The sequence below is a fragment of the Heterodontus francisci genome, chromosome 3 (assembly GCF_036365525.1).
Source record: "Heterodontus francisci isolate sHetFra1 chromosome 3, sHetFra1.hap1, whole genome shotgun sequence".
NCBI classification, from domain to species: domain Eukaryota; kingdom Metazoa; phylum Chordata; class Chondrichthyes; order Heterodontiformes; family Heterodontidae; genus Heterodontus; species Heterodontus francisci.
This window is the reverse complement of record NC_090373.1, coordinates 21,859,098-21,873,352: the sequence shown is the minus strand read 5'-3', so window position 1 is coordinate 21,873,352 and position 14,255 is coordinate 21,859,098. Positions and strand designations below refer to the sequence as shown.

At 44.5% G+C, this 14,255-nt stretch overlaps 1 protein-coding gene across 6 annotated transcripts in view; it reads right to left on the bottom strand.

Annotated features, from left to right (window-relative positions):
- dst (dystonin) overlaps window positions 1–11,921 on the bottom strand; it is a 666,855-nt gene extending 654,934 nt beyond the window's left edge. For 2 of the 6 annotated variants that reach the window (XM_068020162.1, XM_068020167.1), the window contains exons 1-2: window positions 9,493–9,510; window positions 8,959–9,166 (exon numbers count right to left, since the gene is read on the bottom strand). In XM_068020162.1, coding sequence (XP_067876263.1) covers window positions 8,959–9,166; window positions 9,493–9,495 — 211 coding nt within the window. In that variant the 5' untranslated portion in view covers window positions 9,496–9,510. Of the gene's footprint in view, window positions 1–7,596; window positions 7,755–8,958; window positions 9,167–9,492; window positions 9,511–11,866 lie in introns of those variants that run through there. The other 4 variants (XM_068020168.1, XM_068020169.1, XM_068020163.1 and 1 more) reach the window with 3 other exon arrangements.
- Between the last annotated feature and the right edge of the window lie 2,334 nt (window positions 11,922–14,255).

Sequence of the window (14,255 nt, the reverse complement as noted above, 5' to 3'; positions counted from 1 at the left end):
CAGCTGCTATGACTCCTTCATCCTCTGCCAGTCCAGACTGCTTTGGTCCTTCACTCCACCCCATAAAGTGCGTGGCCGGCTCCAAGGGGACAAGGGAAATCCCTTGAAGAGATAGCCCCAGAGGCACAGAGGCAATAGAACCAGTGCCACCTGCTCAGGAGGCCAAGCGGTTTGTGAAGAGCCAATTCTGGTCCCAGGATCACTTGGGTGGCACCCTTCTGCAAGGAGCCTGATCATTGTGGTGGTCTGCTGCGCTCTCCATAACATGGCCCTCCAGAAAGGTGTGGACCTTGTAACTGACTTAGAGTTCCTATATTATTTCTAATATCATTTGCCCCTACAAAGATAACTGTCATTGGACTACTCCAATCTCCTTCAGAAAGTGGCGCAGTGGTTAGCACTGCAGCCTCACAGCTCCAGAGACCCGGGTTCAATTCTGGGTACTGCATGTGTGGAGTTTGCAAGTTCTCCCTGTGTCTGTGTGGGTTTTCTCCGGGTGCTCCGGTTTCCTCCCACAAGCCAAAAGACTTGCAGGTTGGTAGGTAAATTGGCCATTATAAATTGTCACTAGTATAGGTAGGTGGTAGGGAAATATAGGGACAGATGGGGATGTTTGGTAGGAATATGGGATTAGTGTAGGATTAGTATAAATGGGTGGTTGATGATCGGCACAGACTCGGTGGGCCGAAGGGCCTGTTTCAGTGCTGTATCTCTAATCTAATCTAATCAGAAACCTTCCAACGTTGCTGGAGCTACAGCAGTCCAGAGCACAACATTTACCAGATCGCCTTAACATGCCTTTCTTCAAATGCTCTATACAGAATAAACTAATTTTTGTTCAACAATTACAGATACAAATCAGAGATTTTACCAGTCCAGAAATAAAATTATATTTCTAAACAGTTATTCCAAAAATCAACATCAATAGCTTTGCCTGTGTGCGGTAGACATGAATGTGCTATGCACAGGCCAAACATGCTCAGGGAAATTATAAGCCTATGTTCCTATTAATGACATCAAGGGATATGGGGATAGAGCTGGAAAGTCGCGTTGAGGGAGATGATCAGCCAGGATCTTACTGAATGGCAGAACCAGCTTGATGGGCTGAATGGCCTACTCTTGTTCCTATGGGAACCAGAACACAAATTAACAGCATCTGCCTGACTCAGGTGCTGACATCAGTCTGCCTGGAATCATCTTTATCCACCCTGTTTAAAATCAGTTTGAGAAATGTTGATCACATGATCCACTCAAATTCCAAGCAGCCTAAAAATCTGTTTAAGAATACATCTGATTATTGAATAGCCAGAAAGTGACCAAGAAAATTGAGCATGCAAATGAGTGTCTGACAACCTAGTGTAAAAACAACAATTTTACTTTCATTAATAATTCACAACACTTTCAGGCTGGTCTAGGAGAGGTGGGCTGTACCTAAATCCAGCAGAAACAAAGACTTGGGAGGAACATTGAGCGAGCAAGCTAGGAATCATTTTAATTAGATAGTCCGGCATGGACTCGGTGGGCTAAGTGGCCTCTTTCTGTGCCGTAGTGACTCCATGAGTTGTGGGAGGGGAGAAGGCGGGAAGGTAACTCGATCAAATTTGACTGATGAAGGTAGTAACTGGAGGGTAAAGGCTCAGGAACTCAAGGACATTGGTGAGCCAGACACCAGGAAAAGGCAGACATTGATGTCCCAAAACAGTTATTTCCCACGGTATAAATTGTGAGTGCCTTTTCTTTAACTTACATACAGCATTAGCAAGCATCTCGCAAAGTGGTCTGCAAACTTTTATCTTGGAACATAAGCCATTGAATATAAAGACAATAGTCAGTCATTTTGTAACTGCTGGCTAAATGTGACCATTACTATGCTCCTAGATGATAAATGTATTGCGTTACAAGATTGAAAAGAGAAAGTGAAAAAAGGCTTCAGGATGTCCCGAGCACTTTATAGCCAATGAAATAATTCCTGAAATGCAGTCACTTACGTAATGTCGGAAACAGCAGCCAATTGTACACAGCAAGATCCCACAAGCAGAAATGGCCAAATGTGATTTATTTTTTTTTGGAATGCTGGTTTGGGGATAAATAAATAAATCAGCCAGGAAACTTGGGCAAACTCCCCTCTCTTCTTTGAATAATGCCATGGGATCATTTACACCCACCCAAGAGGGCAGACAGGGCCTTGGTTAACATCTCATCCAAAAGACAGGACCTCCAACGATGCAGCATTCCCTCAGTACTGCAAAGTGTCAGCCTGGATTATGTGCTCACGTCCCTGAAGTGGGACCTGGAACCCACTTTCTAACTCAGGTGAGAGTGCTACCCACTGAGCCACGGCCGACACCGGTGGGGGTGGGGGGGGGGGGGGGGGGGGGGTGATGAGTGGGAGAGAGGGAAGGAGAAGTGTAATTCGATATGTAAAATTTATGACATCACCAACATCTCAGAACAAATAAATTCAGTATTCTTCAGTTTGACCCTTGCTTTGCAGCAAGTTCTCATGCAGTAAAGTCATTCATTTCAGTTTACTGGGACAGCTTTCATTTCAAGCCCACATGAGACGGGGGATGTCTGTAGGAAGGTGCTTCTAAATGGAGCTCATTATAGAACTAGTCTAATGAAAAAATTTCAGTCATGCTGCCACAAAAGGCAGCAGATTCATATGTGACATTTAAAAAGCTCGAGGCATTTTAGCTGTTTCAGTCTCATGACAATTTATTCTGTGGCACTAATTCAGAAAATACATAATCTTTGGACTAAAGGCAGTCTTTTTTTTTTAAAGTAACTAGACCACAAAGCAGACAATAAAACAAGCAACACATTGCCTCAATAATGTATTTAGACACAAAATCTACTTTATGTCTTTAAAAAGGATTCATTAAAAGTGAGCAAGTGGTCAACAGGAAGTTTATACTTATTCCAAGAGAATTATTTTTAAATCCACCAGTTACTTTAAAGCCAGCTCCACCCAAGTGGAGTCACAAGATTCAAAGTTACAGTGACCTCAGATACAACTGGATGCAAGCAGTTGGTGATCTCACATTGATAATCAGAACTAACTTTAAACAATCTGCATTTATATAGCACCTTTAACATAGGAAAAACATCCAAATGCACTTCACAGGAGCATTATCAGACAAAGTTTCACAATGAGCCACAGATATTAGGACAGATGGCCAAAAGCTTGGTCAGAGGTAGGTTTTAAAAAGAGCAAAATAAAAAAAGGAGAAAGACAGGCTAAGAGGTTTCGAGATGGAATTCCAGAGCTTAAGGCCTAAGCAGCTGAAGGTATGACCGCCAATGAACAATGAAAATCAGGGATGTGCAAAAAGTCAGAATAGGAGGAGCAGAGAGCTCAGAGGGTTGTAGGAGGTTGTAGAAATAAGGGAGAGGTAAGGCGATGGAAGGATGTGAACACAAGGATGAGAATTTAAAAATTTGACATTGATAGAGTGGAAGTCATTGTTGGTCAGCGAGCACAGGAGTGATGGGTGAACACGAGTTAAAATATGGGAAGTAGTGGTTTGATGAGCTCAAGCTCACAGAGGGTGGGAAGTGGGAGGCTGGCCAGGAGAACATTGGAATAGTCGAGTCTGGAGGTAAGCAAACCAGCAGATGAGGCAAGGCAGGCATGGAGAGGTGTTAAAACCAAGTGTCTTTAAAGCTTTTATTTGCCCCCAGCATAAAACTGAAAGTGGCAATAATAGGGCGGCATAGTGGCGCAGTGGTTAGCACCGCAGCCTCACAGCTCCAGTGACCCGGGTTCAATTCTGGGTGCTGCCTGTGTGGAGTTTGCAAGTTCTCCCTGTGTCTGCGTGGGTTTTCTCCGGGTGCTCCGGTTTCCTCCCACAAGCCAAAAGACTTGCAGGTTGGTAGGTAAATTGGCCATTATAAATTGCCCCTAGTATAGGTAGGTGGTAGGGAAATATAGGGACAGGTGGGGATGTGGTCGGAATATGGGATTAGTGTAGGAGTAGTATAAATGGGTGGTTGATGGTCGGCACAGACTCGGTGGGCCGAAGGGCCTGTTTCAGTGCTGTATCTCTAAAAAAAATAACTGAAACACACTTCGGAATGGAAATATGTGGGCATACGTCCAGCAACAGTGTATCATTGCTCAAACATTCCAGCACAGCTACGACAGAGCACCATGGTCCCACATACAGCAGGCCACCATTCCCAACAATTCACAAGTATCTCTCAGTGGCCAGCTATAGAGGGGTACTGACAAGGAGATCTCCAACTTGTCTGTTCACTGCAGCGGATATGTAGGACATAAAAATATAAAACTTGCCAGTTCATGGAAAAAAAACGTGGAGTCAACACATGACATTGGAATGGAAACTAGCACTCCATATTACAGTATGCGAGAGTAGATAGGGAACCGAGAGGAGCTTCAAGAAGCGTGGCCCCAATACAGAAACCAATTTCAGCAGTTGAACCAAACATTTCAAATCACAAATAATTCTAGCATCAAAGAGCCAATTCCTCAAGGCACGTTCAGTAATGTGGAAATGGTGCATCCAACAGGATAATTATTGCCTCTTATTGAAACCGCACCACTACTCACACTGGTTACATAATTATCGGTGTCAGATTGTACTTCGGATGGATAATAAGACAACCCAACATGACATATTCTGTCAAATACAGCAGTTGGCTGACAATGTAAAATTTGGATAAAATTAGTTGTGATTTAAATACAACTGTAATCCACAAAATTGAGATAGCTTTTGGGAGCAAAAAAAAGTATTAAAATTTCTAAGTCCTACAGGCCTTGTATCCTTTCCTAAAATTCTAAGTGAAGTCCACATACAGCAACCCCTTTAAAGAGACCACTTACAGCAGCTACATTACCAATTTTCAGATCACATTGTCAATTCAATACAAAGGTATATTAAAAACTAAGATAACTAAGATTCATAAAATTGACAACTGAAGGTCAGTTAAGAGGAATTCTTTGTATATTGTCTTTATATATATTTAGAAAATATCATTGCAACTTGAAATGCAATTTAACAGTGAAAAATGCTGCATGGAACAGAATACTCAACTATTAACCCTCAAGAATTATCAAAAAAGTTAATTGTGGATGGATCTTTTATTTTTCAAATAAAGTTGAACAGTTGCAGGAATTAAGTCCTAAAATGTTGATGACCAGAATTAATCCATTACGAGTGACTAGCATTATACAAAAAGGGAAAGAAAAAAAAGCTTTGCCTACTAACTTATCTTAATTATGGGGCATTAGTTGATGGTGGCATACCTACAGACTCTCAGTATTATTTGTTGTAGCATGAATAATTCAGAAAATTCAAGTTTAAAATCAACATCAAATTCAAATTAAACGTGAAGGAGGAGGATAAATCTTGGAACTCTGGAGAAGACGACACGTCAGGAACAGACTTATTGTGGTATGAGTGCATCAGAACAAAAAGCCAAGATTCCACTACTGATGCATCATACAGTTCTGTCCCTTGGAGTGCAGCAACTGCTATTTCCACAGCTGACTCCCGACTAGTTACATGATGCAACAGCTGAGATGAGATCTAATTTGGTTCATTTGCAGCTTAATCCCATTTAAAACATGGATTAAAATAGTGAACACGCCCATAGCTGAATGTCAATGCACTGTGCAACACTGCCAGATTCCGACAATCTGCAACAACTTCCATTTATATAGCACTTTTAACATCGTAAAGCATCTCAAGCCACTTCCGAGGAGCATTATCAGACAAAAATTGACCCTAAACTGCATAAGGTGATGTTAGGACAGGTGACGTAAAGCTTGGTCAAAGAATTAAAAAAAGGATATCCACACTGCATCATCATTGGTTAGTGATATAATGTAGCTTTCAACTTTATTTATTAAACAAAATATATCAACTTTGACAAAAACTAAACCAATCACCAGTTTCTTGCATGCTGATTTTTCTTAATATTCCTTAGAAGGTTCAATGAGCAGATACCAAAAGCTATAGTGACTCGGGAGGTCCTCATGGTCTGTGCCAAGGAAACACATCTCATCTAGGGTGGGACTGGTGAACATTGCAGTTGGCCTTGAAAAGAAGGAGGAAGTCAACTAGAGGCTCTAATCCCTGAGGGCCATCCTGTGACCCCTGCAGAAAAGTGTCTGTGCACAAGCACCAGTACAGGATGCAATCAGGGGCAGCTGTGATATCTCACAGTCAAGGCTATGCTTATAGTGAATCAGCACATGGTCAAGAAGCTAGTCAGTAAGCAAAGAACTGTACCCTGTACAAGTCAGCAGCTTCAGGGGACTGAGAAACGGGGGGGGGGGGGGTCCACACCATGGAGCATACGTAAAAATCACAGGACTGCTCCTGGAGTAAAACAATATTCCTCTCTCAATTAAAGCTAACAGTCCAAATGTTACTTGTTGACAGAGATGAGATTCTATTACTTATGAACATGCTCCATCCATCCTTAGCCCTCAAACAGGAAAAAAATGAAATGTGAACACTTCTGACAGTATACAAAACTGATTTTTGTTGACTTCCTCCAAAGAAAAAGAAACATTAACAGCCAGAGGTGAGATGGGAATTCTTTTTAACTAAATGCAAGTTATGTTCTAGAATGCACTGTCTGAAAGAGCAGTGGAGCAGATTCAACAGTAACTTTCAAAAAGGGAATTACATAACTACTTGAAGGAGAGAAAACTGCAAGGCTATGGGGAAATAGTGGACGAGTGGAATTAATTGGATAACTCTTTCAAAAGCCAGCACAGGCTTGGTGGGCCAAAGGGCCTCCTCCTCCTGTGGTGTTGGAGTGTAGTCTCTATTGCTGCCAACACAGTTACAATACTGCCTCAATTGTTCCCTTCTCTGCACTGGACAGCACTTCACTGCACTAATGGACAAAGGTGCCCTCATTTCTTCATAACTGCTCGGCAGATTTATTTCCCCAGTTGAAAAAAATGTCGAGTCATTTCATTCCCAGTTACCTTCAGAATTGATCCAATGACTAAGCAGAATCATCACCTCACATAACAATTCTGCTCTCTTTGAAACATGAATACATAAACAAATGCAGCAGTTTGAGATTCCTGGCTGCTGGATACAATTTTTTTTTTACAGTATGTGTGTCACATTAGCCGTTTGACTGCTATCAATAAGAGCCTCAAGTGTAACACATCACAGGCCAAGTAACAAGCAGGTCTCTCAAAATAATCTGATGGATGGGGGGGGGGGAAGAGAGGAGGTGTAAGGTTTGGTCAAATTGGGACACAGCAATAGATGATGTTTATTATTTATAGAAACGTAGACATCATAAACTCAACAGTAAAAAAAAAATCAGTCAGGCATTAGGAGGGAGGAGGTCTATGAAAAGAAATCTCAGTCTCTGGATTTATATTTCTCTTCACACACACAGCCCATTCTCACACACACAAAAAAATCTTTTGCATCAGTTTGTGCCTGGATCAACCAAAAAAGGGGCACAGTAGCAGTGCTAACAAAACACTTCATCTAGTCGTTATTACGGTCCAGTCATTCGGGACAATACATGGGCAAAAAGAAAGGGCAGACAGACAGACGAAACGGTTAGCCTAAACCCCAGTTAAAGCGGATTTACCTTTATACCGTTCCAACACGTCTTCGTAAGCCTGCAGATACTCCAGTTCATCAGCGTAATAGTAAGCAGCGGGTGTGAAGCCCGGGATATAACCGGCCATGGGTGCTGGAAGGAGCGGCCGTGACTGTCTCTCCAGCTCTCCTTTAACTTGGAGAGAAGGTCTGTGACACACACATACATACAAACACCGAGGGCTGGGAACTTGGCAGAGCCAGGCGTCGGGGGCGAGCTGCTGGAGGGACCGCCCTGGAATCGCAGCGCCAATAGCTACACGTAGTCCTGCCCTAATCCTTTCGCATGTATCTCCTCCCTCCCAACAGGGTTGGTTAGTCGAGAGAGAGAGAGACGCCATGGACACCGGTTCTGGTCACTGCTTCGTGTCGCCTCTCCAGTTAAAAAATACATAAGTTACTGTGACTAACTGTTAATCACTGCCTTAACCTCCCCAATCCTATCCCAAACACCTCTGATCCAGACTGAACCACACATATACATACATTCTCTCTCACACACAGGGAGGAGGGGGGAGCCTCCATCACCGCCCAGAAATGTTTGAAGTACATGGTTTTCCTTCTTTTTGTTAGACTGCAGAAGATGGCGTGGATCTCTCCTTGTGTGTAAAGTGCAGGGTTTGGAATTGTCTGAAGCTGCAGGGAGAGGGACAGACCCATTCCATCAAAGTCTTGACTAATGCACGTTTGCATTAATTTTTTTTTAAAAAGAGGGCATTTACATGGATGTGTCGAGAAAAATTTTTTAAATTGGTTTTCAAAATGCCTCTATAAATTAAATATAATATTCTGGGTTACAACTGAGCATGTCTGGGTTTGTAACAGTTACACACACATCACTGAAGGTTGGGCATCTGGTTATTCGGGGAAAAGGTAAGAACAACTGTCCCTTAAATGATTTGTGGGAGGAAATTCTACATACTGCTGCTGTTCATTTGTACCGTATTATATCACAGTACATTAAAATATTGTATAAGTACATTATTATAACGTGTACTATGTAAATACCAGTGAAGGCAAGGAACTCGTACCAATCAGAGCAAATCTGTACATGGCCAATTATAAACCACATCGAGCTACCTGGTTACAATAGGAATAAAATGAAAGTAAAAATATGGTGCAATACTCGTAGGCTTCACAAACCAATCTCAATTAAATCGTCGCTCCAATTCACTAGAACAATTGATAGCTTTCAGCTAAAGGGAAAGGAGACAAAGTCGAAGACGTTACATTGTAAGGTAAAAACCATTCCCATCCTGCGGCTCTAACACACAACAATAAGCGCCCTCAATAGATGTTGTGCAAAGCATTCCAGATCTGATAAAATGATCAGTAATAAATTAACCCTTACCGGCTATTCTGAGAACGGCTCTTTCTGCTGGGTCAAGCACGGAACCTCCATGAATTTTTCTCTTGGATCTCTCGTGTTTCGGCAGGTTCCATGGCAGTGTGTCCCCGGGAGCTGGCGAGACCGTCCCTGATCTTGGACCAAAATCATCCTCTTCGTCTGAATAATCGGCGGAAGACATGGAGCAGGGGCGAGAGCTGCTACCGACACTCTATACACGAGAGAGGGATAGACAGACAAAAGATCAAATGAAGCACACACAGACATCTACCGGTTAGCAAATGATGAGGATACCATTTGAACAAACGCACAGTATAAAAAAAAAAGCTGGCGTCAACCACTCACCTATGTCTTTATTTTCCTCTCTAACAAAATTTCACTTTTAATACGGATGTTTTCCCAGAACACATAACTGGTTTCTCATCACCGACCAACACACACACACCCACAAAAACCATGAACATTACAGAGATGGTGGGAATTTCTGCTTGCAACAAATTGTATTTGTCTCCCCCATCAGGACTAACATAGACTTACCATGGTTCACAGGAAGCGATTCCTCCACAAATCCTTCTTTTGTTGGTGCAGATTCTGCTATTTTTAAATAATTATATTGTTTCTTATTACACAGAGAAGTATCACCCAGGCGATGGTGTTCTGCTTCTCTGCGACGCCTTGCTGTGCACCAGGTGTTGCTTGCAACCGCTCCCTAGAGTATGTGGACTGACGAGGTGAGTGCTTTCAAATCAGCCAGTACAACCCAATCTTATGTTCACATGAAGCTCCAGTCTGATCAAATGAAGCCGCAGTTCCGGCTAGCTTTGGGTTCAGTGCATCATTCGGCGACTCACCAGCCTGTTTAAGTTTTTGTTCCCTCTCTAAACCACACAATTATGTCTTTTGTTTACCCAAACGTTGAGACACACAGCATCGTCATTATTTAGAAGGGATGCAGTGGCCTCCTGACACATTTTCGAATTCCCTTTTCTCGTCACATCCCAATTCACGAATTCATCAACTCATGCTTTACCGACAGGACCATCCCTCCTCCCCACCCCCAAGGAAAGCCTAATGGGTCCCACATTGACAGCGATTGGCTGAACCTGACTGTCAATCTCTGTAAGGGAGGCTGTGGTTTGGTACTCAGATCGGCAATGGTCGCATCCCAGACATTTCCCAGCATCACAGAGGCAATAACGAAATAAAGCGAGGGTGTAAATATCCGGAAATGGTTACAGTTTCAGGAGTGAACCGAATATATTACTGACACTCCTACTCCCCATTCCCAGGAGAAAGATTGGGCATGTTCCCTGTAAATACTTGAAGGGGAAACTTTTGCACAGCTATGGGACTTATTGAATAGCTTTTTCAAAAGGGATAGCACGGCACGATCGGCCAAATGACCTCCTTCTGTGCTTTATCATTCTAAGATAAATCAGTTCCACCCCCACTTGGCCTATTGACAATAGAACATTCCAAAGTCATCAGTCAAAGTTCAATTCTATCGATCATATATTCAGCAGAAACATGTCATTCACCCCAGCTGGCCTATACCAGTGTTTATGCTCCACATGAGTCTCCTTCCACCTCTCTTCATGGAATCGGGATAGCCAAGAAAGTGAAGTTGAGGTATATGATCAGCCACGATCTTACTGATTGACGGAGTAGGCTTGAAGGGGATGTATGGGAAACTCCTACTCCTATTTTGTCCTTATGTTCTAACCCTACCAGCATAACCTTCTCATTTTTTCCTCATGTGTTTTTCTAGTTTCCGCATAAGTACTTTGATGCTATTTGCTTCAATACCAATCAGCCCACACACACACACACACATATATATATAAACTTGAACAGGGGAAAAAGTCAAATTCTACCATTCAAACCTGTATAAGAAATTGCAACATATTAAAATATTGTTGTTGGGTGATCACACGAGGCTTTACTAGTTTTTATGAACACAACCTGATTTAAGATTCAAAGCATTAAGTACTTAAAAGTCAAAGTCATTTGATTCTCACTCTGTTACTTAAACGGTCTAATTTCTTCTTAAAAAGTCAGACATGTCTCTCTGTCCAATTCAGGACAGTACCCCAGAATATACAATGCCAAGTACGCCCACATCAAATTACATCAGAGATTCTGTTAGCTGGTTTCATATAACATAGAATCTGACAGCAGAGGAGGATGCCATTCGGCCCATGGTGCCTGTGCTGGCTCTTTGAAAGAGCTATCCAATTAGTCTCACTTCTCTGCTCTTTCCCCCATAGCCCTGCAAATGTTTTCCCTTCAATTATTTATCCAATTCCATTCTGAAAGTTGTTATTGAACCTGCTTTCACCATACTTTCAGGCAATTTGTTTTAATAGATTATTCATATATATATAAACCCTGAAATGTTCATTGTGTGTGTTATATCATATTACTACTATTTTAAGCTCTTTCATTTCCAAAGAGACGCCAGCCGATTTTTTCGTTGAGATTTCTTGAGAGCATTAGGCAACTGAAAATGTACCTGGAAGTGGCCGATAAAGATGTTCACTGTGCCATTAAATCTGGGGAAACAAGAGATTGCAAAAAATTCCAGGGTTTGATCCGACAACATCGCCCAAAGGAATGAAGATCGTGCCTGCAGTCCCATCAGTAAATGGATCAAACACAACCCTCTCTCTGTACCATTGGCAATTATCTGAGGGTGGGGAGGCAAAACTCCTATCTTTGCTAATCGCTCAGCAACACCAATTCATCTGATGTTTAAACAACACTGGCTAGACCACTCTCACTGTCAGACCTTGCACCGTGATACACAGCACCTGATAGCTTTATAAATGTCAACAGCAGTAACTTACATACATTTACATATATATATATATATATATGTTAGTGCCCTCGGTCTATACTTGAGAATACTCACAGCTCTGCGTGTTGGAGTTCCCTGCACAGAATGATAAAACTCTGCCTGCACCCGGCTGCTCCTCTTGACCTTCCTTCTTCTTACAAGATGTTCCTGGTCGCTCTCGGGTATCTCCACCAGAGGTTTGGAGTCATCCGACACTCGCAACCTGCTGCTTCTCCTGCCATGTCGCGGGCTGTGTCTAAACCCCTGATCAGAAGCAACAAGAACACAGGTGTATATTTAAGTAAAATGTTTGCTTTCCTCCAGATCGCTGTATAACTTGGCGTCACTGCCTTTAGCACGCCCAATTACTAAAGTACAGAGGGCAGAATCTGAGCTTTGTATGGTTTCTAAGCAACACCTTTATAGCATAGTAATTACACAGCACTGAAGAAAGCGTGGACCGAGATATTGGCTGCATCAAACATGACACCTCCAATACATTCCGTCTTCCACATTTATGGGGAAATATGTTTTCTCGATGCTCAATGACAGTAAATAGAATAACACAGTAAGTTGTGAAGATGGGAGCAGACCGTTGCAAAGGTATATTGATAAATTGAGTGGGCAAAACTGTGGCAGATGGAGTTCAGTGTGGGCGAATGTGATCTCATCCACTTTGCATCCAAAAAAGACGGATCAGAATATTTTCGAAATGAGAAGCTAGGAACTGGAGATGAGCAGGGGGACAATTAGAGGTCCAATTACGACAAACTATTGGACAGATACCAAAAAAAGGCTAATGGAGTATTAGCCTTTTCACCTCAAGGGGACTGGAATACAAAGGTATAAAGATCTGGTTGGACCACATCTGGAGTATTGTGTATAGTTCTGGGCAATGCACCTCAGGAAGGATATACTGGTCTCAGTGCGTGCAGTGCAGACTCACCAGCATGATAACAGAGCTATAAAGTGTTCAATTTTATGAGGAGATAATTGCCTTCCTCCTGTTCTATACTCCTATGTCTCTAAGGTGAGGTATATGGCATATTACTGCTGACATTTCAAACACTCAGTGGCCATATTCAAGTCAGGTATGGCACAGCCTGCAGCACAGTAAAGTTCCTTCTATACTGACCCAACTACACTTACCAGATCCAACCTCAGAAAAGCCCCCTTCCCCCTCTTGCACTAATGTTCACACACCAGCCATCCCCTGAACTCCTTAATCAGACTGAAAATTATGCCAAATTAACAATAGCTTTATGTTGTGGGCCTGTGTTTACTAGGAACTAGATTGAGATTGGTCAAAAGCAAAATAAAGGTGCTGGAAAACTGGGATGAAAATAGAAAATGCTCAAAACACTCAGCTGGTCAGGCAGCAACTGTGGAGGGAGGACAGAGTTAACGTTTCAGGTCAATGAACGTTCATCTGAACTGGCAAAGTTAAAGATATAATTGGTTTTAAGCGGGGGAACGGGGGACGGAGAGGGGGGAGGGGGAGGGGGACGGAGAGGGGGGACGGAGAGGGGGGAGGGGGAGGGGGATGGGGGGGAGGGGGGAAGGGGGAGGGGGGAGGGGGGAAGGGGGAGGGGGGAAGGGGGAGAGGGGAAGGGGAGGGGGGAAGGGGGAGGGGGGAAGGGGGAGGGGGGAGGGGGAAGGGGGAGGGGAGGGAGAAGGGGGAGGGGGAAGGGGAAAGGTGGGAAGGGGAAAGGTGGGAAGGGGGAGGGGGAAGGGGGAGGGGGAAGGGGGAGGGGGAAGGGGGAGGGGGAAGGGGAAGGGGGAGGGGGGAGAAATGGGGGGGAGGGGGAAGGGGGGAAGGGAGGAAGGGGGAAGGGGAGGGAGGAAGGGGGAAGGGGAGGGAGGAAGGGGGAAGGGGAGGGAGGAAGGGGGGAAGGGGAGGGGGGGAAGGGGAGGGGGGGAGGGAGGAGGGGGGGAAGGGGAGGGGGGAGGGAGGAAGGGGGGAAGGGAGGGGGGGAGGGAGGAAGGGGGGAAGGGGAGGGAGGAAGGGGGGAAGGGGAGGGAGGAAGGGGGGAGGAAGGGGGGAAGGGGGGAGGAAGGGGGGAAGGGGGGGAGGAAGGGGGAAGGGAGGGAGGAAGGGGGGAGGAGGAAGGGGGGAAGGGGAGAAGGGGAGGGAGGAAGGGGGAGAAGGGGAGGGAGGAAGGGGGAGAAGGGGAGGGAGGAAGGGGGGGAAGGGGAGGGAGGAAGGGGGGAAGGGGAGGGAGGAGGGGGGGAAGGGGAGGGAGGGAGGGGGGAAGGGGAGGGAGGAAGGGGGGAGGGGGGGAAGGGGAAGGGGGGAGGGGGAAGGGGGGAGGGGGAGGGGGAAGGGGAGGGAGGAAGGGGGGAAGGGGAGGGAGGAAGGGGGGAAGGGGAGGGAGGAAGGGGGGAAGGGGAGGGAGGAAGGGGGGAAGGGGGGGGAAGGGGGAACGGGGAAGGGAGGGGAAGGGGGAAGGGAAGGGGGAGGGGA